At 37.8% G+C, this 26,734-nt stretch overlaps 1 protein-coding gene across 4 annotated transcripts in view; it reads right to left on the bottom strand.

The window, feature by feature from the left end:
* Positions 1-26,734, bottom strand: part of atp13a3 (ATPase 13A3) — a 31,409-nt gene that overhangs the window by 1,531 nt on the left and 3,144 nt on the right. The window contains exons 1-33 of one of the 4 annotated variants that reach the window (XM_086162557.1): positions 24,810-24,931; positions 22,037-22,112; positions 17,613-17,699; positions 17,351-17,524; positions 16,569-16,805; positions 16,240-16,310; positions 16,011-16,094; positions 15,765-15,834; positions 15,120-15,254; positions 14,377-14,449; positions 13,466-13,597; positions 13,156-13,338; positions 12,331-12,488; positions 11,343-11,531; positions 11,032-11,093; positions 10,404-10,554; positions 10,093-10,212; positions 9,809-9,826; positions 9,073-9,226; positions 6,645-6,765; positions 6,379-6,503; positions 5,302-5,462; positions 4,150-4,278; positions 3,948-4,027; positions 3,746-3,788; positions 3,539-3,648; positions 3,157-3,253; positions 2,969-3,041; positions 2,677-2,854; positions 2,245-2,423; positions 2,049-2,137; positions 1,761-1,841; positions 979-1,071 (exon numbers count right to left, since the gene is read on the bottom strand). In XM_086162557.1, coding sequence (XP_086018683.1) covers positions 979-1,071; positions 1,761-1,841; positions 2,049-2,137; positions 2,245-2,423; positions 2,677-2,854; positions 2,969-3,041; positions 3,157-3,253; positions 3,539-3,648; positions 3,746-3,788; positions 3,948-4,027; positions 4,150-4,278; positions 5,302-5,462; positions 6,379-6,503; positions 6,645-6,765; positions 9,073-9,226; positions 9,809-9,826; positions 10,093-10,212; positions 10,404-10,554; positions 11,032-11,093; positions 11,343-11,531; positions 12,331-12,488; positions 13,156-13,338; positions 13,466-13,597; positions 14,377-14,449; positions 15,120-15,254; positions 15,765-15,834; positions 16,011-16,094; positions 16,240-16,310; positions 16,569-16,805; positions 17,351-17,524; positions 17,613-17,663 — 3,621 coding nt within the window. In that variant the 5' untranslated portion in view covers positions 17,664-17,699; positions 22,037-22,112; positions 24,810-24,931. Of the gene's footprint in view, positions 1-978; positions 1,072-1,760; positions 1,842-2,048; positions 2,138-2,244; positions 2,424-2,676; positions 2,855-2,968; positions 3,042-3,156; positions 3,254-3,538; positions 3,649-3,745; positions 3,789-3,947; positions 4,028-4,149; positions 4,279-5,301; positions 5,463-6,378; positions 6,504-6,644; positions 6,766-9,072; positions 9,227-9,808; positions 9,827-10,092; positions 10,213-10,403; positions 10,555-11,031; positions 11,094-11,342; positions 11,532-12,330; positions 12,489-13,155; positions 13,339-13,465; positions 13,598-14,376; positions 14,450-15,119; positions 15,255-15,764; positions 15,835-16,010; positions 16,095-16,239; positions 16,311-16,568; positions 16,806-17,350; positions 17,525-17,612; positions 17,700-22,036; positions 22,113-24,809; positions 24,932-26,734 lie in introns of those variants that run through there. The other 3 variants (XM_086162556.1, XM_086162558.1, XM_086162559.1) reach the window with 3 other exon arrangements.

Raw genomic sequence — 26,734 nt, 5'->3', positions numbered from 1 at the left:
ATAAAAAATACTCAATGGGACACTGAATGAGGCTAGAGAATTAACTAGCACTGTCAATGAGTAAGAAGAAGCCTATGGGACCAGTGCAGCGAGGCAGAGGCACATGACCAGCGGGCTGGAATTGAGGATGAAGCAGATGGAGGAAAAGGAGCCGGCAATCTATCAGACTTTAAGTAAAAGGCAACAGCAGATATCATGTCTAGCAATCGGTTTGAGCAAATGAAAAAAAAAAAAGCATTTCACTTCTTTTCCTCATGATACAATGCAGGAGAATGAGTCTGCTAAACAGTATCAAAACAATGTTTCCAAAGATGAAGAAGGTAAAAAACAATGTATGTGTATTGAGTGCATGTATTGTCAGTTTCACAAAATCTGACATACAATGTCACTGTAATTAAAATTTCAAGATACCAAAGTAGGAATTTATTAAAAAAATATTGCCTTCATAAAGATATGGACATTTGTTGGCTTCATAGTATAGTGATTCTATTTGTCCTCCCCCCCCAATGTAATGTATTGATGCCTTTGAAAAGGCATCAATACATTACATTAATGCATTCTTACCAAGGTTCTGTTGTTGCCAGTGATTCTCAGTTCACAACAGAGGTTTAACCGACTGACAGTACCCATAATTCAGAACTCAATGTTTCTTCTAGGTTTTCAAGGTAAAAATGTGTTCTTATGTGTTGACGCCAAGTAAATGATTTATTGCCAAAAGTTAATGCATTGCAATACACACTGAAAAGAAGTAGGTCTCGACTTAGTCTCACTGAGCGCCTTTCTTTACGACCACTTACAGAAGCAAAAGGACCAGATACCCATTCGTAATACATGAGTGAAAAGAGGACAGAGTCAAGGACATGCATATTTGGGTTAGAGGTAACAGTATAAAAAGGTGCAGTGTGTAACATTGAGGATAGAGGTAAGAACAGATATAAGGAATGCCACATAAGAGGAAAATGAAAGGGCTTTCCCAACCTGTGGTGTCGGGGCGGCTGGAGTAACACCAAAGCTGCCCTGTTTGTCTCGGCTGAACACAAGCTTCCATAAGATGATGTCAATGATGAAGGTCTATGGAATAGTGTAGTTGGCAGGGGAAAGAATTACAAAGAGGCTGATTTTGATTTCACATAGCTTTAGCTATTTTTTTCCCCCACTGGTGCTCAGTTGTAATGGCCAAGCCACATCCCCTTGAAAGCTTTAAATTGTCACGTGTTCAAGCATACTTTAAGGAATAAACATTTTAATCATTACAAGAGAGGTTAGTATTTCAATAAATACAATTTGATAAAGTGATCAATTATAAAGTGCTTTGTTTCATTATCATGCATACACACTGAAAACTTCTTTGACTGATTAAGTGCAAAATATATTACTGAGAAGAAAAGAGTGCCCAGGGTGTCTACTAAGCAGCTAATATGCAAAGGCTTGTGAGCCTTCTATTAGCAAGGCAGAGGCAATGTTACACGGCTGCGCTGAGCGCTGAGCAGGCCAATAAACACTATCTATTATCATGCAACAGCAAGGTTTATTGATGGACATAATCTATTTCAAGAGGCACACAGAAAAATCAAAACATCATTTTAGAACATTGTCTTCACAATTAAATACTGATCCTGCTGCCCAACTGTATGAGATAAGATGAGAACATAGCATGAGGAAAAAAAAATCTGGACAGGAAAAAAAAATAAAAACAATCCACAAAAAAAAAAAAAAAAAAGTTGCACGTGCGCGAGCACACACACACACAAGTCTCTTACCTCTACCAAAACAGATACGGCAGCATTAACGATGATGATCAAGAAGAGTTTTATCCGCCATTCAAATGGAACACAAACAATCTGTGAAGAGACACACATGTGACATTGACCCATATTTGTTTCAGTTTTTGTCATCAGAATTCCTGTCATATCCTTGTTCTACATTATTCAGACCCTGAATAAGGCAAAGCTCAACAAAATGGACTTGAAAGACAATTTAACAATGTTCTGCAGTGAAAAAAAAATCATCGTTTAAAACACAACTGAAAGTATTTCTTGTAGTTTTACCTCTAGAAATTCATCAATGGCTCCAACTGGGTTGAACATGATAAAAAGCAGGAAAACGTACAAACTCAATGCGGATAGCACAAAAGGCCCTGGGAGGAGCAAATGAAAGCAAAAAAAATAAGTACAAGGTCAATCACAGAAAGCAGTTTTTAACTTCTTTAAGGATTTTTCAAGTGGAAAGAGGCAAGATACTTACAATTTTTGTAGCTAGGCTGCCTGAATGGTTTGCCCTTAGAGAAGACAATAGCAACAACAAGGTACTGGAAGCAGGACACATAAAAGAGGCTGGTGTTCTCATAGTTTTGGATGTTGTGGTCATCCAGTTGTGTGTTGTTGTGGTCAGACATGTTAACGTGTGATGACAGATTGCAGGCACTGGGGAAATTCAAGAGGAAACCGCACTTTTAGTCTGAGGTCAAATTACAGAAATAGCAACTGTTTGTTTGTGCCCTAAAAGTTGCATCTTCATACAAATAACTGCTTCTAAATTTAATAATTCTTCTTTTAGGACTTTTAAGAATGACCCTGTTTAAGAATCTGTTCTTTGCAGATCATTATATATCATCAAAAATACCAACATTAAACATAATATAAAAGGCTGCCTTGGTAATCCTAAGGATGTACTCACTCAGAAAGTGGGGTCCACATTGTATACCAAGGCTGGTGTCGGACCCAAAGAAACGCGACGGTCTGGAAGCCCAAGCAGATGAGGATCTGGGTCAGCACAGAAAACAGCAGAGGTCCAGAGATCAGTCCTGACGGAGGACGACGGGACACAAGCTCTTTCCATGCAGGGTTCAGACTCACTGTGTAGGAACAGAGACAGACAAATTGTGAAGATTGGGTAGGTAGTGGGAATTAGAACAAAAAAGTGTGGCAATAAAAAACGTATTGCACTGTGTTACTTTCCGCATACTTACTGGTAAAGACAATGAGGAGGATAATGGCAATGTCAATGAAGAGGAACTGGAAGTCGCCAAGGTTACTTTGTATCTATAGGAGAAAAGGAACAAATAAGAGAATAGTTCTTTATCAGACAAAGTCTTCATGATTCATTTTTTTTCTTATCTATTCAACAGGTACAAACTGATGAGGCTGCACTACATACAGAGTAGAGGAGAGTGACACTGATGTATTGGATGATGCTGTAAAGCGCCATGAACTTGAAAACACAAAAGGAGGTGATAAGAGCAGCCCGGCCCTCCCTGAAAACGTAAGAGAACATTGTCATTTTTCAATTCAGTTGTTGAGGTAAAAGTGGAATCTAAATTTAGAAAGAGGTTATTTTGGGGCTCCAAATGCTTCCAAAAAGTTGAGTGATTTCAAACCTTTCCAATCCAAAAATTACCTTAAAGTCCAAATGATAGAGAATTGTAGTTGTAAAAATTTGGAGACGTGTATTAAATATGCTTACAGTGACATTAGCTTGATTACGGTTGAGTTTATTGTTAAATGTCCCTAAAACAAAACGCAAAGAAGAATAAAGAAACCTGATGAGGCTGGGGACGCAGGAGATATTTGGCATCCGGGAGGTGAACGGAGAAGCTACAGAGGCCTCTAGCTCTGACAAAGAGATGCCACCATGAGCCCTCTTTAAAGCCTAGATGAGGGCAGACAAAAAAAATAAGATTATTACTTGCTGATTTATTTAATTTTTTCAAGTTTCACTCAATAATTCGTAAAGTGACTTCACATACCCCGCAGTCATTTGCTCCATCTCCACACATCCCCACAAAGTAACTGTGAAAAATTGATTGCAAAAAAAAAAAAAAAAAAAAAAAGGAAACAAACAATCCCCACGGTGGTTAATATTCCCAAGCTATTGGAGTAATTCCAAATTTATATTTCAAAACCACCACGGTAATTTTTTTGACGTTCCATTCAGGCATAAATACTCACTCTACACCCTGCAGCACCTCGATAAGCTGGGTTTTCTGATCTGGGGCCATTCGGGCAAAAACAGTCCCATGTAGCACCAACTACAAATACACAAGTTTATAACAAGCAGGTATTTTCAACAGTTGTTCCAAACAAAGACAGATTATACAAACTGACATTCTATTAAAGAAAAAAAAAGCCAATTTTCATTAAAATCACGTACCTTTTGAAGCATGTCTGGGAAATGTTCAGCAATGACTCCAAATGACTTTCCATTCATTGCAAAATGGTACAACTCTTGTAACTTGGGCTCATCTAAGTGACAAACATCCTCCAGGCTGATGTTCACATGCTGATAAATAAAGAAATTATAAATCAATACAAAAATAGATGGTATTAATATAAAAGTATCATCAAAACCTGCTTCTGAGATAGATCAAGCACTTTGGTCATTTCTTGAAAAGATTGCTTTGTTATTTAAATCTCAAGCATTGACTGATTAAATGTTTAAAATGCTTTGACATCTAGAGTCAATCTGAAGGCTAAATTGTAATTTATAGAAGGATGACAACTAAAACAATAATTCCACAACTGCTTCATTATTGGTGTCTATCTTGGAGAGAACTGAAAAATTAGGCTCTTCGTCTCAATGGTATTCTTGCTATTGACAATAATTACAGTAATAAGTAGTAAAAGTAATTAGAAGAAATAAAAATCAAACCTTTCTTTTTTCTGGATTATATCATTGAAAATTAACTGCAACTAGCATTGATGTATGATGATGCAACTATAGACTCCATTGATCTTGATTTTGAAAACTAGATGAATAAAAATTGTTTATTCTCCACCATCACACTACAATACTTGCCCCACAGGATGATTTGCTGCCTGTCCTCAGCAACAGAGCACAACAATATCATCTTCTGGATTACTCGGGTAACATTTGCATTTAGAGATATGGCACCTGTTGATTGTTGACTGTTGCTAATGTTTCATGCAGAAGCCTCTCTTACCAGCCAGCCTTGTCTTGGGATTCAGATCACTTAACCCTGGCACTGTGTCACTTGCACTATCCACACAATTTTGTTTTAATTTAACAGTATTTTACTAAAAATTCAGTATCTGGTTGTATTAATTTCATGCCAGCTACACATTTAAAAAAAAAAAAAGTTAGGAAAATGCACCAAAATATATGCAATGATTGAAACTTTCTACAAGCGAAGGGGTTATTAATGATAATACCATTAAGAGACTCCTTGAAAGACTCAGAAAGGAACAGAAGGCTTTAAAATAATGCAATTCAACAGTTTCAAATATGCGTCACTCAAAGGGCAAAACAAAATCACAACATTCATATAAGTGACTATTGCCTCACCTCCAAGTGAGATGTCTTGCTGGGCTTGTCCGCGTATCGCCAGGTGATTTTGGCAGCCTGTCCATCATGGGGAGGCAGGGCATCGGCAATTATGACCGTGTCTTGTGGAGGGATCATGCCACAGTCCCGGGCCACCGAGATGGCTGTCAGCATGTTGTCACCTAAAAAGTGGGTGAACACCATACTCACAACTCACATTATTGTATAACCACAAACAGATGAATTAACTATAACTTTTTAAATATATTGACGATTCTGACTGTCCACATTTGAATTTTTATATTTTTACATGAACACTGGTCGCAACTTGCTGTCGTCTGTGGTATTACTTGTAATTTTAATCTTTTGCACCATGGGGACTTAGAGAAACACTATTTCAATCCTCTATTTGTGTGAAAGACATGGCAGAAGTGTCAATGAAGTTGAAACTAACTTTAATTTTGAATTTGAATCCCTTTTCGGTTCATTGTCACCCTGTCTTTAAGGAGGAGTTTCTGTGTTCCTGTGATCTGTTGTACCGAGGGCATCAGCCCCTGGTACAGTCTTAAAGAACAGCCAAGGCTCAACTCTAAAAACAATTTAGAAATACTTTAAAACAGACACAAGAAAGCAATGAGGCACCTCAGAGCCAGGTCTGGGAGGCGAGAGCACTGTTAATAAAATAATGATAAACAATGAAACCGACAGATTCTTATCTTTAAAAATACAGAAAGACACATTTTTGCTCATGCTGCCCATCAATTTAAGTGAGAAATAAAAGATGGAGAAATTTCACAAACATATCAGAATTTGATTTTAGTAGTACAGGACTTGAATGTAGCCTGTTTCCATCTTTTAACATTTGCACACTGATAGAAAAGCACCATCATTGATAATTTTGTAAACTAGATAAGTTGAGCATATACCAGATATAAAATATTTCACGAGTAAAAACACAAATTAATAAAAAAATGAAGAGCTTGCGCAGCTTGACTGTAATTGATGCAAAAACACAGCACAATGGTCTCCGTGTGACATTTCTGCAAATTAATTTTTTCATTCATAGTCATGATCCTACATTGTTAAACATGACCTTACCAGTTACCATGATGGTGCGAATGTTGGCTCGGTAGAGTTCCTGCAGCACGCCAGGGGTTTCTGCTTTCAGCTTATTCTGCATGATTATGAGACCAAGGAACTCCATATTTGCCTCAATATGATCTCTGTTTTAGATAAAGATATAAATGTGTTTCTCAATTTTGGCCCACTGGAAAAGTTTTAATCAAAACATTTGGGACTCGCTCAGATAAATGTTCTTACTCTTGTGTTAAAACATTCAGAATTTAAGAAACCATCATCAGTACCTGTTGATGTTTTGAACTTTGTGCCAGGTGAGTTTTGATTCAAGACGCCGGTGAGCCATAGCAATAACTCGGAATCCCTGCTTAGTGTAGCCCTCCAAAACCTCAGCAAAATTTTCGGGCACTGCAAAGACACAGTGACATTGGCAAGTTAAGAAAACACTGGCAAGAAAAGACAATTGTAACTACTGAGGCATTTAAACAAACAAAAATGGATAGAAACCTATACAGTAGATGAATAGGTAAAGAATGCATTTTTGGTAGAGAACCAAATTGGGTTGATAACCGCTCAAACTCCCTGTGACCCCCCTGCCCCCTCTTTGTTGGGGCAAAGTCCAGAGGGCGCGCCGCCTGCTATACCACCTCCAAGAAAAGGGGGCTGGAGCAGGGTGGAAGACCCCCGGCTCGCCCGCCAGCCCCTGTCTTCGTCTTTCCGAAGTCTTCCGCTGTTTTGCAGACTCTTTTAGGATCAGAGCTGTAAAGAATCCTCCTTAGATATGTGTTTTTTTCTTCAGTAAAATTATTGTAGTAAAATGTTATAATGTAAAACGACACATCTGAAGACCTCGTTCTACCCGATTGCCATTAGACTCCTCAACAGCTGACACTCATTCTTCTTTTTTGCACTTTGCATGCAGCACAGCCGGTGCTGCGTCCTTCTGCACATGTAATCACTGGCCAATCAAAATGCACTCAACCTTGCACCACCAATTTGTGAGTTGCTCACCCAGCCGCACTCAAATGGCTCATTGCACTGCCACACAGTTCATATTCATAAAAATGTTTACTATCATTATTTCTCATCAATTCATAATCAAATAAATTGGGCTGATCACACAACAATGATGCACTCTACAGGAAGGGTCAGAGCAGGTTGTTCTTCCTGAGGACACTGAGGTCGTTTGGTGTCTGTAGCAGGCTCCTAAAGCCCTTCTACCAATCTATGGTAGCCAGCACACTCTTCTTTGGTATAGTGTGCTGGTGGGGCGTGGGGCGGTGCCAGGACTGGTCAGGTCAATAGGCTCAACAAGACAATGAGGAAAGCCCGCTCGGTGGTGGGACTGAACCTGGACCATCTTCAATCGGTGGAAGAGGGGACGGTGAAGGACAAACTGGGAGCTATCCCGGACAATCCTTCCCACCCCCTGCATGACAAGCTGTGGCTGATGGGCAGCTTCTTCTGCCAGTTGCTCTTCCCATCCCGGTCCAGAACCAAACGCTTCAAACGCTCCTTTGAGCCCACGGCCATCAGACTGTATAACAGCAATCTGGACAGCGCACAACTCTGACCGGCCAGAGGCGCATCTGTGCTGCTTCCACAACCTCACTGCCTTACCCCACTTACTACTTCACCTATTCATGTCATGCACTAACTCTGCTGTCTTTCTTATCCTTGCTGGTGTCACCCCGGACGCATCCTGCCTATTTTTGTTTATTTATTTTATTTCTTGTCATTGCTATTGTCACTCTATTTATATCGCCATTTGGTTCTGTTTGTGTATTTTTCAGCCTTACTGTTCCATTATGTTGTCCATTATTATACCTGATGTTGCTCTTCCTGCTGGATGCCTTGCTACATTCTGTCTTCTAATGTCTCTGTATTTATATTCTCATTAATTTTATTTTTTCTAATTTTTGACATTATAACAGTTCCGCTGCTGTAACAAAGGAATTTCCCCTATGGGGATCAATAAAGTTTATCTTATCGTAAATGCACTACAGACAGCAAAGTAGGAAATTCACTGTACAGGGAAACAAGTTTCTAAACTGTGCATGTGACAATAAAAGCTTTGAATTTCTGAATTTCTACATTCAATGCACCATCTTACTATGACCAAGAGATGGCATTCTTTCTCCATTCATTCTTATAGGCGTTTTGTTTCAAAGCTCAATCATAATTTTTTTTTATCAGATTGAGAGCAGTCTGAAAACTGTAAAGATTTCAAAGTAGAATTGTCTTAGAATATAAATATGAAATAATTATGATGGGCTTAGCATTGCTGTCTTAAGTTATTGTGGCAACTGGACTTCCTTTCTTTGACAACATTTCATCTCATGTTTCATTAACCCACCAAAAAAGCCTCTCAGAGAGGTGAAATATCTTCAAGTACAGAAAGTAAGTTTAGGTGCCACGATAAGATTTGACCACTGAAGACCATGACCTGGATGACTGAGAACCTACACAGATAACATGCTCATCATGTTTTAGCAGATAAACAAAATAACAATTCCTTGGCTGATGTAAAATCCTTTGTGTTTGTGTTGAGTACGGACATAAAAATTACGACTGTATCTCAGTGACTTTGAGAAAAGAACCAAGCCTCAGGCAACTATAAATGACCACGGAGAGTGGGCCAACATTATGTATAGGAATATAGTTCCGACGGACGTAGTCTGAATCCATGACCTTAAATCGGAGGATTTCCCACACCTGTCTCTCTCTTGCAGAGGCTTGCAACCACCTCTGGAGCCCCCTTCATGTAGGCATCCATACGTTTCTCTCCCAGCAGACGAGCCACAATGCTCATCCTCTGGAGTGCGGAGGAGAAGGGAAACTGGCGGACAATACCTATCTCATACGCTGTCTGTAAAAAAGAGACACACATACACACACACACACAGAATAGAAAGAGGAAAAATTGTAGACTTTGATTCAGAAAGTAGACTTCTCATTCAGAAACGAAAAGGCTTGTTAAAATTAAAATTACAATGATTGTTTATCTAAAGTTATCTGAGAACAACAATATGAAAAGGGTATGCTTGCCAAAATCAAGTCCGAAACCTGAAATTGCATATTTCCTGCTGTGACATCGTTCTCTTGTACGTACGACCTACTGCTGCAATCTTAACTGCACTGTCATATAACTTCTGCACTGCAATATAAATGCTGCTGTTCACTGATGTAAATACATACTTTACATCTACAACTTGCACCTTACCTACTAGCATTTTAATGTTTTATATCAAGATACTGTAAAGATGGCACACATGCAAACAAAATTTTGCTCTGTGCATACAGGAAGCAAATTAAATCTGTCTAATCTGTATGAATCAGATTATCTTGCTAAGTTTTCTTACTTACACCTTGTCTAATGCAACATGTGGGAAATGCAGCTGTGAAAAGTCCAAAGTACTGAAGACATGACAATAATGAGCTGACTACTTACCGACAGATCATAAAGTTCCTGGAGGGAGAAAAGAAAAAAATTGGATGACAAGAAGAATGAAACCCAACAAAATTTAGCAACATTTTGATTAATACAAATACAGTATCGGAGCGGTTAGTCCACTGGCATCATTACGTTCACCATAAAAAAAAAAAAAGAAAGAAAGCGTCCAACTCCTTAACAGCTCGAATGCAGTAGCTGATATAAGATATTTCAATTCTATAATTTACAATAACATACTAGACTGATTTTGAGGTCCTTAAATTAACTGACACTTCTCATACCATGTCCTGCTCAGGTGACACAGCAGGTTCTGGGGGCAACAGCTGCTTTGGGGGACGAACCACAGTAGGCATGATACGGTTATGAAGAGATGTTTCCTCCTCAGTGGCCTCCTCCAGGATCTTCGCATGCAAAGAGTGACAACGGGCCCAGATTACAAACATTTAGGTGACATCATAAAAACATGCAATTAAGCAACAATAACAAACAAACTTGAAATATATGTCAGGTGTAATTCTTCATGGGGTAAAGGGGTCGGAGCCCAAAGGTATTTTCAAAGAGTGACACTTCAGTTTGATAAAAAGCAACGCACCCAGCCTGTAGCCTCGAACATCTTGAGGTCCAGTGGATCCCCAGACAGCTGGCCATCTATTTTGGTCAGAGAGTGGCAGGTGGCCATGCAAGCCACAAAATGGGACTTGACAAGATTCTCCCTATAGGCATTTTCTTCTGACAGGTGGAAACTGAGAGGCAAGACAAACAGAACACACTAGACACCATTGACTGTGATAAAACGGTCAATCATAATGGTGTTTGAAACAAATTCATACAGAGATAGAAATAGATTTCAGAATGTTTCATATTAGTAATTACTGTCAACTGCATTAAACTGAAATTAAATAATTTTTTCAAGAGAAAAGTTTATTTAATTGGACACTGATTAATCAATCTGATTCTCCATGTCTAAAATTTTCTGTCAAACAATTATTTCTATGCTGAAAGGAATCCCAGAACTTTTGGTTCTCAATCAGATGAATATCAGGGCCGAACAAAGGAACAAAATGAGACCAACAGAAGAAAAAAGCACTTGCTTACAGATCTATATAATGAAAGGACATCAAAAACAAAACTGATTCTACATCAGTTAAAATATGGGACAGCTACAATACCATGTAAGTGTGTTATTTCTGTATTTTACAAATCATAGGTGAGAGCCTTACCTGCCATTTTCTACTCTCTGGACTCCCCAAAGGTCCAATCCATCTTCAGTGAGAGTTCCAGTCTGGCAGAGGAGAGTAGTCGGGATTAAACTACAATCTATTAAATCGAATTTAGTGAATAATCATTGCCGGACACACATTATCCTACATTGAATTTAACTTAACGAAAACATACATGAATTTTGATGTGAGCTTGCTGATATATATCTTTAAAAGGTGTCTTTCTATGTTTAAAATGCTAACTTCTCCATGAACGCAGCTATTTTTTTTTCCCCCAAATCAGAGTTGCATATCAAGATTATAAAACCCACCTTGTCGAAGCAAACGAGATTGATCTGCCCACAGATATTGATCCTTTGTGGACTGATGCAAAAAATGCCAATGTGTTTGAGGCGTCGCTGGGCATACACAATACCAGCGGTCATGGCTGCTGGTAGCGCTGGTGGAACAGTGATGGTGATAATATCTAAGGACTCAATGATGATCGTCTTAGCTGGCACCTGGGGGGGGGGGGTGAACAGGAGATTCTCTTTTTAAAATACATGAGCATTTCAATCTTCACAACCACTCGTATGTTGGAGGTGGACTTAAAAGTTTGCTTAGAGGATAGATACATCTTGTTCTTCTAACTATACTATGGTCTCAGTATAAAGAGCACAATTTTGCTCTTCTACATGACAGCACTTTACTTGGCTTTGTGCACGGCTGGAGATAAGAGAATTCAGAGGTCAAAATAATTCAGGTTCAACCTTGATTGTTATGAATCTCTCAAAGCACAACCAACTTGATTGCAGCTGAGACGACAGAAGCGAAACATTGAAACTAAAGAGAAATTCGTTCTCTTGGTTTCACAAATCCAGTTTAGAAGGTCTTTATAGACCCAACAGGTGAGATCATACAGCAGAACATTGGTTATGCAATGATTGACCTCAGTTAGAACACTAATACTAGCTAATTCATCAATATCTGGTCTTTGTTGTCCAGAAACCTTGCTTAGGTTTGGGTTATATTTTCCTCCGCTTCGGAGCTGTTCTGCCCTTACCTTACAGTGTGACTAAAAATGTAGCTTATCATGTAAAGACAGCTTTTGATTTTAGTTTGTTACCTCATCCAGTAAAGCCAAGTGAAACTTTCATAAAAACTGAACAGTGATAAAATTTGGTGAAAGAAAATGTTTTAACATGGACAAGTACTAAGACTTCAATACATTACAAATGCTGACTCTTCTGTGTATCAAATAGATCTTTCAGGTCTCTTTTCCAAACAAAAAAACAAAAAAAAACCTCTTGGACATATTACCTTGTTCATGACACTTAGGACAATGGAGTACACAAAGCCAATCAGCGCCACGGCCACCAAACACAAAAGAAAGAGGTAGGCATCACGATACAGCTTGAAGTCGGTGGGTTTGGGGTAAAGAATGGAGCGCACCAACTGGCCCTTGGCTGTGCTGAACCCTGAGGAGAAACGGGATAGTATCAAAGTCAAAGTAAACTTTATTGTCATGACTTTAACTTTGAGGATGGAAAAAGAAAACATTTTTAAATGTTTACGCACTAATATTTGATGCATGACCAATTATTCAATCCACGTTGATGATTTCTACGTACCCAACAATTTACTACAATTGTCACAGTTGTCAGCTTTGATATGATTTGATACCACGAAACTAAATCAATAAAAGATGAAATACGGAATCAACAAAATGGTTTGACCTAATCAAATAAGCTTGGGGATTTTGTGGAGAACACAGTGTTTTCCACTTGCGTACGACAGCAGTAGCACGTATGTGTTTCAGAGAGTGAGATGATAATTCTAGTGAAAGTCAATAAATTAGGTCATTTTCTAGAAGGGTTACAATTATTAAACAAAAGTGAATGCTAAATTGCCCACTTCAATAGTTACAATCAGTAAAATAAATGTGCCGTTAAAAATTGTTTTGGGAAGCATGTGTTGAATAATTCATACACCAAATTGACCCTTGCTCTGTTAAAAGTATGGGTTGACCATTGTCCACAACTGGAACATTTTTCAGTATAAAGCATGAAAAGTGACCCTATTTTATGTGGCTTTGACCGAATGAATCTTTCACATTTAAAAAGGCCTATTGACAAACACACTTACCTGTGCGGACCACCACAGCTTTAACCAGTTCACCTGTGTAGAAGCGAGTTTGGATGACATTTGTGCCACAGAAGAGTGTGTGTCTCTTATGCAATTCTGTGCTGTAGGCATTAGTAGCCTCTTGCCCACTCTCCCCTGGCAATGGGTTAGGGAGGTTGGTCTTAGTCACTGGGACACTCTCGCCTGATGAAAAATATGACATTAGTTTAACTGGTCACTGATAATTCAAGAGTATTTCATTTTGCATATTTCCCGTGGGTTCCGAATCTTGCATCATTGGTTCACAGTTCTTTGTTATTTGTTCTCTAACCTGTCAGCATGCTTTCATTGACAATGCAGGTACCGCTAACCAGCACAGCATCACATGGCATGATGGTCCCATTGCTTGGGATGACCATCAGGTCACCAGGCACGAGATCAGTGGACAAAACTTCTTCAATATCTGCAAAGAATGGAGTGGAATTCAGGTGTAGTTAAGATATGAACGGAAATAAGTGCAGGGCCTAAGTATGCGCAGCTCATGCAGCCTATTCAGTATATAGACCCATTATCAAATTTTAAAACGCCTCCATAGGAAAGCTTTTGTTCGATTCTGAATAAGTCCCTCTAAGACTACCTAAAAATGTTGACTTACACCATCTCACACAAAGTCACTCTCTAAACTATGCTGTTATTTGGATGAAGAGGTCAGCCGGGGACTTGATGCTTTGCTCAGCAAGAGACTGAAAAGATTTTTCCAGAAAATGAAATGATTAAAACTGGGCTGAAATTATTACATCTATAAGAGAAAATAAACAGGAAGAACCTTCTGATTAGGTAACACATTTGCTGTGATTGCAGGTTCAGCCCAGAATAAATATGGTTTCACAGCTGTAAACACACACTAATACAGTTGTGTCGTTTGTTGACCGTTTTAAGACCATCTGCATTTTCATTAATTTCATCCATTTCTTTCCAAGTCTACAATTTTCAGCTATGGCATGTATGAGCTATGGTTTTCACTACATATTTAGTATGTACATTGCTTTTACATTTTTTTTTTACCTCCTTGATTAAATGGTATTTGAGACTACATCTGGCTCAATATAGAGGTAAATTCATATCTATGGGCAGTTGAAAAACACAGCAGAAGCCTGGGAAATAAACAAAACTGACAGCATTCTGTTGTTGTTCTTTTGGCAATCTGCGCAGACAACAAGAGGATAATAAAAACTGACAAACCATTGTTGGCTCGGCATACAGTCACACGGACAATACTGTGAGCTGCCACCATATCGTGTAGCATGACGTATTGCTGTGCAGACAGAATGCAAAAAAACAAGTGAAATACTTTGAATGTCTCCCGTGATTCTAATATGACAGGAAGTTGGTTTTCATCTGAGAATTTGAACTCTGAGGCCAGGTGCAGTAGACCATGTACAGATGAGTCTAAATCCCCTGGATCAGACAAGAGAGATTGGTTGGCTGGTTCTGACATTGCATAATAGCAGTGAAAATGGAAATGGGACGTATGAAATTTCAACAGATTACTTAGCCTGATAAATTTAGCAAATAGTAAACAAACATCACATTTTGGTATATATTGCTCAATATTATGCTCAAAAACTTTTCTTATACTGTATCAAAGTGTCAGGATTTATAAGCAGAAAGATTACAGGTGAGAAAATAAATCAGATACCCACACAACTCGTAATTGAATGATTAATGCATTGGTGCAGAAAGCACAAATTATTATTTCTCAGTAGGGAGATGAGCATTAAATGCACTGGAAAATGTGTGCTTGTCCTTAAAGTCATGAATTTAAATCATATGTAACATCAGCAAGAAACCCAAAAAAACAGAAAGTCACAAGAGAGATTATTCCTCTATGCCAGAGTATTATTCATCAGAAACTGAAATTCATCAAGAATATTCATATGCCATTGTCTACACATTACAGAAATCGATTATTTCCAAAAACTTGCCTTTTTGATGGTGTACAGAGAGGTAGCTATGGATATGACCGACATGAAAACAATGGCCACAGCATAGTAGTAATACTCATCGGCACTCCACAGGATTACACTGAAGAGCTGGAAGATATAGAAAGGGTTGAGGACCTGCAAGAGAAGACATTGATTGAGGAATTGTGCATATTGTGTGGCCATGACAATAAGACCAATAGAATAGGATAGGGTTACTTTTTCAGATCTTGAGAAGACTATTTTCTCTTTTGGATCTTGACTGCTCCATAGGATTCATGTATCCCATTTGCTACCAGTATTAAATCTTGTCCTAAACTTAAATCTGCTTGGACGTGGCTCCTACTGGCTATCAAAAAATCAAGACATGTGACTACTACAAGAGAAGAAGGATCAAGGAACAACTAAGGGAGTTAAAAAAAAATGTAAAAAAAAATTTAAAAAAAAAAGGATCTACATGTACATCTTGGTGTTGTCAGCACTATATAAACTAATTTCGTGTTTATATATTGTGTTTATATTTTTTCGGGTTTCATCGAGTAAATTTTGAGAAATGAAAACAAGTTATACGTGAAATGTTAGATGAAAAGACAAGTCAGTCATCTTCTTGTGAACAAGTCTAAACTGAAAAGAAAAAGTTGCTCCTACCTCTTTGATAAGCAGCTTGAAAACTGAAGGCACTTTCACTGCAATTTCATTCACTCCAAAGAACAGTCTCCTGTTTAGGAGTTATGAAAGACATGAATAACTAACAAGTAAAGAGTTGCAAGTAGATCAAATGATAAATTTAAAAGAAGTCTGAAGATGACCCAAACAATGCCATTTCAAATCAGCTGAAGAGCTTAGACAGTAGTCTACTGACCCAGTTGTGTGACAGAGAAATCGTGCAAATACCTGTACTCTTGCTGGTTCCTAGTTAGGCCTGTGCTGTGCTCCTGGTGGAGAGTAGAGCAGCTGATCTGGAGATCCTCCAGGCCACTGTAGGGTGAATTAAGAAGGAAACGTTACGAAATTAAGAAGTAATCTTTTAATGCACTCCAATTGAATTTTTCCACAGCAAAGTCCTGGCACTTGTGTTAAATATAAAGAATTGAATGTCTGTAGAAAACCAAAGAGTGCTTACTTTAAAACTTCGAAGTTCTGCACACTGTCATTCCAATAATACTTTGTGCTATGGAAGGTAAAATAGCGGATCTGGGGAAAGGAGTAAACAGGCACAGTTTACTGGAAAAACTGCCATTTGGCAAAGAACCATGTCAAATGTCCCAATATAATCATAATCAAATGGAAAAAAGAATAAGTTGCTGGTTAAGAAATTATCAAAACATGTCACTCTTAATTGCAATTATTATGTTTTATAAAAAATATTATCCATTGGGCTTCAAATACAGTTGTCACTGGTGTATTCGCATTGTGTGTATAAGTTTATTGTGGAGAAAACTTGTTGCGTACTTGTGTGGGCTGGTAGTCTGAGTATCTTCTGATGAGCTCCTGAGCTTGACTGCCATCGAAAGGGTGGGGTGTGTATCCGTTGGCTAGAGACGGGGTGGCGGAGGAGGAGGAGGAGAAAGGGCAGGAGGAAGGGGAAGGGGAGAGGGAGGTGGTCTGGGTCTCCAGGCTGTGGAAAGGGTTGCTCCCCGGGGCTAACATCACTCGAACCTTAGCCAAGAACCAGCGTCGGAACTCATCCTAATCAAAACAAAACAAGTTGAACTACTGACCTTTTGTAGGCCGTTATGAACAATATAGTCCCATTTTTGCCGCCTATAGTGTTTCTTTAATCAAAGCTGTTATGCAGTACCCCATGTGAGACCATTATGTCGTCGCGATTAAGTGTTTAAGCATACTCTTGTTCAAGCCACCCTATTATTAAAAAGCATGCTAGATGCCAGAATTAAGTGTTGTGCTGAAGCATCTGATTTTGGATTCATTATTGCAACTGAATGTCACCATTGTGCTTTAAAGAAAAAGGGGAGATTTAAAGAGGGTAAACAGCATAGGCTGCTTGCTTAGGAACTAGCACCTTATGATGATGAGGCGACATTGAAATGAAGAATTCTATACATTTGAACATAATTATTATACATAACACACATAATTGCTGAAAGTCATTCCTGTGCAATACACAACCATTTTGGGCAAAGTGGATTGTTACTATATCCACTAATTAACGATACAAACTCTTTTCACTGAAATATGAATGCAATGATCTCACAGCTTAGTTTACTCCTCACCGTGGAGCGCAGCAACACCACTTCAGCATCACGGGCTGTGGTACGGGTGCAGGTGGATTTAACACACCACTCTGGCATCCAGTAGAGAAGCAAGAGGAGGAAGCCCCCTGTGCACAGCACCCCGAGGCCTACGAGGGCAAGCCGCCAACGGCACAAACGGTAGCCCTGCAGCTCCTAAATGGTAGAGGCAGAAAGCCATTTACAATTTTTTTTTCAAGGGGGGGGGGGTTGTCAGATTTACTGATGTAAATCTGAAAATTACCATCTCTTCCTCTTCCCCCTTGTTGAGGACCTTCAGGTCTTCCTTCTCCATGCTGCAGAACAGTTTGCCAAGCCCCTTCCCTTGTCACTACAATGGCAATAGAACAAAAAATGCTTTAAAAATATATATTTTCATTACCTTTGTAAATAATAAATGTAAACCTTTATTCATGCCTTTATATGTGTAACAATTTACTAAAAAAAAAAGCCATTCATCTTTGCAGATTATTTTTTGCATTTTAATGAGAAAAATAAGCTATTTTGGTGTGCATTATAAATCAATCAATCAATCAATCAATGGTGAGTGCCATTCATTTCATTAAAGATAAAAATGAAATGATATTCCTCAATTGGTTCAAAAGTGGCAACAAAATGTATTTAATAGATCAATATATCAAGTCCTGTTGAGTTCCAAAACAGAAATGCCCTGACTTAGACAACTCATAACAAATTGATCAAGAGGAAGAAAAAAACATCATGTTCTATCATTTCAAGTTTACCCACTGTTTAAACTTTGCAGGCTATATTTGGTCAAATATACAATCAGGTCAAAATGACTTGTGACTGAGAAGGTTATACAAGACAGAAATAGGGTAAAATGTGGCTTTCGAGATTAGCGAACAGCATGATCATACCAAACAAAATCTGGAAGTGACTAAAGTGACAGTTCAGCCACAAAGCTGATCTGGAGCGAATGGATCAGTAACTTTGTAAATGTGGGTCACAAACAGGTCACTCATCCCCACATATCATGCCAGAAGGCCCTGAGGCTGACAGTGGTGAGGCTGTCAGCCTGTTCCCAGGGTTGGGTTGTGTGAATGGCTCTGTAGTGGCATTCGCCAGTGTGTTTTAAAAATTAATCACTGCTTAGCATCAACAATACAAAAATAATATCCATGTATATAATAGCTATATCTTTGAGTGTGATACTCTAGGAGGCAGTTTATTCATGATTAATTTCAAATAGAAATGATTACTGTTGTATTTTAATGTCACTGAATAATAACACAAGAATACCTACATATTTAGCTTTACATTAATGCAATTAAACTAACTTTGGTCAAAACCTTCTTTGCACTATGACAACACTCATAAGAGCTACACAAGATAAAGCTGTTACTGTTTATAGAGACAAAGTGCAAGAAAGCAAACCAGGTAAACAGCACACTGAGCCTTGTTGCACTATGATCAGACATTACTCCGACAGCTGCTTCACCTCAGAAGACCTGAGATTATCTGTTAAGTGTGAACACACCTACAGACAGACCAATAGGGTCATGGTGTATTCATAAAACTTTTTTTCCTCTGAGTTGTGTGTATGAACTGCCATAGTGGAGAGGGACAACTGGGTCACATGATGAAAATAACAGAACACCCACAGCTTGTCCTCTATTTCAAAATAAAATGAAGCTCTAACAGATGTTATAGAGAGAGAGAGAGAAAAAAAATCTGAGTTAGTAAATTGAATGTTTGGCCTATACGTTCAAGTCTGGATAAGAAATCAGCTGAATCAAACTTAGTCTCAGCTGAAGTCGATGGTGTCCAAAAGAATGTCTAAACGCTAATAGATATTACCTCTAACAATATAGTAATCACTCAACTCCATCATAATCAAAACAAATGGCAGGTCTAGATTAGAACTTTGCTCTTGCTGGATATTTTGCTCTGAATTTAAGGCCGATTGCAGCCAAACAGAGTATATACTTAAAATACTAATTGAGGTCTTTTACGTAGCAGCACAGGGGCAATATTGGGAAAGTTTATCATCAGATTCTCCAATTAAAAAAAAAATAGGGCCTGTGCTATCACATGTTTCAAACAACTATTGTGGGTTATAAGGCTACACACGAACCGAGACTGCAAGTAAAGATATCCTACATAACTACGAGACTGTTACTACTGCACCAACTCGACACACCCCATCTCCCCTCTACTCCCTAGTCTCATACCCCCCACCCCCACAGTTGATCTTATCATCCAGCGGCACCCTGGCTAGACTTTTTCTCTGGCATACAGTGGAATATTTTGCTTAGGACCAAGCCCTTCCTAGAATTCTACAATAGCAGCCCTCTGGCGAGTGCTGGGCTGTAGGTACAGGGCAACAAGAACACACCCACCCTAATCTCTTCTATAACTGGAAACACAGGCACCAGTGCATCACAGAGTCTTGTAAAATATTGCCATTCAACAAAAGTATTCAAAGTACCAAGTTTATGGAGTGACATAAGATATTGTGAGGTCACTTATCGTGTTTAAATGATGTGTTTTAATAACAGTGAGTTTTAGAAAAGGCTCAACAATGACAGGCTCCAATGTGACCACAAGGCAAAGTTAATATTTGGTAGACTTGGCCAATACGTGTCAAGATACTGGTTATTCTTTTAAGCTAAGTTAAGAGTAAGTTCTACAAAAGCAGGGAAAGATTGTCTCAAAATCCTGATTTGCAAATTGTGAAAGACTGGAGAAACACTGGACCTCAAGAGCAGCGTGAAAAGGTCATTCGCAGCTGGTCCAGACATGCGAGTTGGAGTTTGAAAATGTCAAAAATGTCATTTAAATACCATCCTAAAGTGATTCTCCAAATTAGTTTAACACATTTTAATCAACTGCTTCTAGAACATTCCATTCTTGTCTGTTGCATACTATAAGTAAGTTCACATCAACTCGCAAGAGCATTCATTTCAAACATGGTTAATGCAACACAATAAACAATAGTTTGCAGAAAAGATGTTATTGTTTTCAGAAAAGAAAAACAAACTTTCTACCACACATAGCAAAAACATTTGCAACAGGATTCTAATGCCATCTTATGTATTCTTAATGTGATGCCTTTGACAACAGTGGCACAGAAGGAGCAATGACCTGATCAAGCTAACATAGTAGCGATCACTTAAAAGCATTCTGAAATTCTGCAAAAAGCAAACAAGGTTGTATTACATTCTTGACAGAGGCAGCACACTATGTACTTTATTGAATTCTTCAAAGGATCCTCAAAGGATGCAGGGGTAGTAAGGGAAATTAAATACTTTCAGTTTTGAACGTTGCAGCTAATTCCTGCATTTTCTTACAGCAGAGCCCAAAGCTATCTTTCAAACTTGGGAGGATGAACTGTTTGGCTGAAAAATCATGTTATCTACCTTTCGTTGTAGAAAAACAAGGATTGTTTCTGTCTTTAATGAGATAGATTGTTCCATACTGTCCCCTCAGGTCATGCCAGATGATGGGCTCCCTCCCATTTATGAGTAGAATTTAAATATTAATTCATCAGTAAATGTAAGGGTAAAAAAGGAAACAAATGAGTAATTTTCCTGCAACATGATTCATTCCACATTTCAACATCAGACAGTTTTGAGTAAACTAATTTTTGAGTAAAATGGGGGAAAAAAAAAAAACACTTGAAAACTTAATTATGCTTCAGAGTTTTCACAAGGTGATGGGTCTTTTGCTGTTTTTTTTCCCAAAAGGAAAAAAAAATTTAGCACAAATGACAGCTCCTTCTGCTTCAAGAGAAAATGAATAATACAAAGAGGGAAGTCATTTCTGCTGTCTGCTATCTTTCCAGTTATTGCAACATTCACGACATACAAAGGTTAAGATGGTTGAGAGTTTGGTGAAAAAGTATAAAAATCATACAAAGTGAACAAGATGTATAAGGGTACAAGGCTAAAGGCCATCTTATTATGCCCTAATCTTCTACGGTTGTGAGCTGATAAACAAAACAAAAAACCTTAATAAAGAAGCTTTTGATGATTTATATTTTCTTTTACTACCTTACTATTTACTTACTACTTTTTCAGTGCATCTGAATTGAAATTACATTGTTTCCAAAAGCCGATTAGGAGACATGATAAAACAATATTAATCATAATCATTGTTGACATGCACAGTTTTCCCCTGATCCAACACAATTTGATTCCCCCAAATCAATTCCCAAGAATAGCTATATATAGATAGATTTTGGGGGGGGGGGGGCAAATTGTGTTGGATCAGGGGAAAATGAAACTCCTGAAAAGAGGTGAATTGCTGCAATGATTCGCAACACTTTTAAGTAATAGGTATAAGGCAAGGACATACTGAGAATTTTGCATATATATGCATCCAATATTTGGCTTAGGTATAGAAAATTGAATTGGTTTGGGCCACAAATTGCTCTGCCTCTCCTCCTGCTGAGGATGCCATCACAAAACCCGATCAAAGTCTGTGTCAAGGGGACACTTGGAACATCAGAACAACTCACTAAGTACTGACGCCATTGTGTTTATGAATCCTGTCTGTTGTAAAATGCCAGAAGAAAATTCACACAATGGTGTGGCAAAATGCTCCAGTTGTTTGGTAAAACATAAACAAAAATGCAGTGCTGGTGGGGGTCATTGTTGCGGCGGTGAGGTGGAGGCTCTGTGTAAAAAGGACTAATGCGTAGAGTACCTTGAGAGCCAGGGACACAATGTCCCAGGCAGTCTCCAGCAGTTAGCTTGCTCTCTCACCACACCAACCTGGAACCCTAGGGGTGGTAAAAAAAAAAAAGTCAAATATTAAAACATTATTATTACATTATAACCACGTTTCAAAAGCTCAGTTCAGCTAACCTGGCAGGTGATGTTGACTTTGAGTAACACTTTAACTAAACAGTCGGTCATCACGCTGAAGGAATGCCAATAATGGCAAATCTGTGATGAGCTAAGAAAAAATGAGGACTCAGAACAATCAGGCGCTTTGAAAACCAGCCAATAGGATTTTACAGGCGCACATTTTAGAGAGCATGTATTAAACCTGAATTGATCATAAAAACAAAACATGATAATGTAACATTCATGTTGTCTTGATAAATAATTTCAAGCTTGATATTAATATGTTAATGCAACAGTAAAGTACATAAAAGTTGACAGCAAACATGAAAACAACAAACAATTATAATGAATGTAATTTTTGGTTCTGTCAACTGTTCCTAGATGCTTCTACAGAAACTGTAGATAACTCCTCATTTTTTTTTTTTTTTTTTCCTCAGCTTGCAGTTTGGAGCAGCTTTTGTTTGTTAGTCAAACAAAATTATATCCATTTAAAAAAAAAAAAAAAAAAAAAAAAGAAACATATTTCAAATGAAACAAACCATGATTGTTTGGAAAGATTTTGCAACAGTAGTTAGTGATATTACAAGATCCATTGTTTGAGCTGTAAGTCACACTTTTAAAACAGAAGCAGACATTTCAACATTTCAACACATATTTTATGTCAAACATACAACTTCTGGTGTTGTAGGACACCAAAATTGCAATTCTGGTTCAATCATCAATAATTTGACTTTTTTTTCTAGAATATGAAAGAAAAAACAAACATGTAGGTCAGGTTACATTTTGTTGTTTTGTTTTGTTTATTTTACACTTCTTTTTGTAGGTAATTAAGTATTTGGATTATATAGCGGTTACTGTGTTGTACGATCTGCAAGGCCTGGAATAAATCCTGGCAGCATCTCAGTCTGTATCTGGGCCTCCATGTTGGTTACCTTAAATGTAATCGTGTCTTAATGTGAAAGGTAAATTCAAGCATAACAATGGTCTATGCTTTGCCCTCTTCTTTGGTTGGATTTCTTCCCCCAAACATTAAATCAATTCTGGGGTTTTAACAGCTGATTGAAATGTTGGGCTTTGAGGACGATAAAACTTATAGCTATTTCAACTGTGCCTTCCTAACAACTACAGTACTAGTTCTTGACTTACCAGTAGCAATTTGTGATGTTTCTATTCCCTGAAATAAATTGGCTTGCAAACTGAAAAAAGTTCTGTAACTGCTTCAAAATTCACCCACGTTCATATAGCAACGATTATATTTAGATTTACTGTAATTTATACAACTTTAAGTTATAAAGCAAAACAAAGGTAAAACTCAAAATGGATATTGTCCATATGTTGGCCTTTGAGTGACAAGCATACCTTTAGTAATAAGGTAATGATAACTGAGTAGTCATTACTGAATATCATGAGGTAACTTGGGATTAAGACTGATGTGATCACATTAATAATTTCTAATTTCATTTCTGTCATTTCATCTTTTCGATCCTAATATCATTTTGATTGCTCAATTAAAACAAAGACCACTTTGTCCTCATTGCCATGAAGATTACCTCCCAAAACCTGCCTTGACACTAATAGTAACATCCTGCTTGTTCCATGTTGCATTTATTCTAGTTCTACATCCTCCCATTCCCACAGACTCCAGCAGACATGTGATGTTACTTGATTGCCAGGAGTCGTTTCTCACAGTGAGCAAAGACCTTAAACAGTTATCAACCAGATCAGTAATGGCATCAGTAACCTTCAAAAGTTCCACGAAGTCAATCGGCTTGGTATTCCCTTCCTTTAGCTGCTAGCAACAACAACACTTTTCCCCCAGGAAAATATGTACCAATATAGATACTGAGTCTTCTATTGCGGAGAAAAGAATTACAGTAGAATCCCATGTACTGATTGAAATACAGAGAACCCTGTTTGTGGCTTCTAGGATTCAGCATGACTTCAGAGATATTTATAGATGCCATCAGACAGGCCTAAAGCCACATTGTTAACTCTCATTTGATTAGTCTGCTATTATATTAATAGGTATCACTCTCCTCTCTGCTGGGAAGTGAAAGCCTGGACCCAGACACTGGTGCCTTTTAATTTAAACATGACAAACATCAGTGCTTATGCAGAAAAATGGAAAGCTAACAAAACTGATATTTTCCCAAGATCAGGAACTTTGTTATTCATCTTGATTTCCTCCCAATTTTGCAGTCTTGCACTATCTAATTCCTGTTGCAGATTTCTCAGCCTTTTTCTTTAGCAAACACACCTAAAAACTTTAAATAAGAACTACACATAATCTATAAACATAACTTCAGAATAAATGCAGCAATAAGTCCTGAAAATAAAAATAAACTGTCAGCATATCAATGTTTTTTTGTATTTTCACCAAGCCGAAATACGTTACGAGGCACAACAATATCAAAAAAGGTGTCATATACCCATATAAAATGATAATATTTGACACATGATACTTTCAGGTTAAAATCACAAAGATTCTCAAAATTCATTACTTTTTCCACCCACCTAACAGACTTTTCCAATAGCTTCAAAACAATTCAAAATTATCAGTCACCCATACCTGCTAAGTGTATTTGATTATCCTCGCACCACTAACCAAACAAGCTCCCCTCTTGACTCACCAGTAAAATAGTGAAATGGCAATGCTCATAAAATCCATCAAAGCATGTAAAAATATTCTATTAAAAAAGGAATCCAATCAAACAGCTTTGGGGAGTGAAAATTTCAGATTCCAGGAATATGCACTCACATCTTGACTAATAAATTAAAAAACTCCAAACAATTATGTGATAACATGGAATCCAGCTGCAATGGAAAATAATGTCCCTTCGACCATAAAGAAAAGCGATCTAGCACTGAACAGACTGAGAATGTGTAAAGCTGTATAGGAGTGTTCCTCGACACAAAGACAAAAAGAATGAACAATAAGCTGTGACCTAATGACTAGAATTCATGGAAGCATTTAAAGGAAAAAGTTTTGTTATAAACCTACTGTGCTCTGAATGCGCTTTCTTTATCACTTCCCTTGTACTCGCAGGGTATAATAGCAAAGATAGAGTCCCCATCCTGAGTCAATCATCATCACATTGGCCTTACAAAAAAAAAAAAATCTATGACCACCTACCCTTCCTATGCTGACCAATGACCTCCCTGCGAGCCCACTACAAGTGATGAAAACATAGTTTGCAAATTACCATTTCCCTGAGGTTTGACTTTTTCTATTCACATGGATCTTTTAATTAGTTTAATTGGGACCTGCTTCAGGAATCTACACATGAAAAAAATCTGGATTATCTTCATTTTTCAAGCTATCATAAGCTGCAAAGCAACACTGCAGGTTATTGTTTTCAGATGAAATTCTATGACCATATCCAGCAAAAAAGAAATTAGGACAATAGTCCTCACTTGTGTTTTATTAATAACAAATTGTGCACCACAGAACAGAATCAAATATTGACAGAACATTTCATTGAGGCGTCAATGATTGAAGTTATTGGAGCACAAACTTTCAAGGAATCTTTCAAGAATCCAGTGAGAGAAAACAGAGGGAAAGAGCTGGAAAAATTAATAACTTTACAGATAAGAAGTTTAAAGTCCAACCACATGCTTTTGGATTAACAGTGGAAAGTGTTAAAGCGACAGAAAAACTGTGAACTTCTCCATTTAGACATGTAACTTGTCTTTGTTACCTTACAGGGACAGCTTAATGGCACAATTTGTAGCCGACAACAATGCCCAAATTATAGCTTTCTGGGATGTTATGACAGAACTGCTGAGACACATCTTTGCCTCATCCAAATTTCATTCTTTACAAGGAATATGTTCACTTTCAATGGCATTTTCATTTTTAAAAATAACATAATTACACAGCAAAACTTGTTTTTTGGGACGGAGCCTTTTGACTAGCTAGTTTTGTTTTGTACTTTTTTTCTACATCTATTCTCAGATTTCAAACTTATGTAATCAAATCAATTTTTTGTACTTGATTCTTCTTTGAGGTGACCACCTAGTCATTATCTTTTTTTTATGTGGGCTAAGCAATTCATCATTGTTTTTGCTGCAAATGTAGACGACAAGAGTGTGTAGAATTTAATTCAAACCCCAGAGAGTTCGCTTCCAGGTAATTTTCAGAGGTCCAAATTGTTTGTTCAGTTTCATACTGAGCACAAGTGAATAGAGAGCAGTCAAAGCTCAAAAATCCTCTAATACAGTTGTTTGGCCTGACTGATGCTTTGTTATTTACTATAACTACATGTGTAGTTATAAAAGACAGAACAATAGTTGTTCTATAAACTATGGTTCATTTAAAATTCAAGTCATGATGTGGACACACTGAGTTCCAGAGTATGTACAGCCAGGATTACCCATTTTCACTCAAATAATTTGATGTTCTGATTATTCAGGATTTCTAAATAGCATGGTAACGTTCTCTATCAAGCGGACTCCCTCATGGAATGGTTCTGCTCCTGCTCTGTTGAGTACAACTCTGAACCAACACTGACATGCATTCCTACTGAGCTGAAGTCCTCAAACACACATGTGAAAA

The sequence above is a fragment of the Fistularia commersonii genome, chromosome 16 (genome assembly GCF_037954325.1).
Source record: "Fistularia commersonii isolate RoL2024-O1a breed Wild chromosome 16, RoL_Fcom_v1.0, whole genome shotgun sequence".
Lineage (NCBI taxonomy): Eukaryota > Metazoa > Chordata > Actinopteri > Syngnathiformes > Fistulariidae > Fistularia > Fistularia commersonii.
Note: the sequence above shows the minus strand (reverse complement) of the source record. Positions and strands in the feature narration are given on the sequence as shown.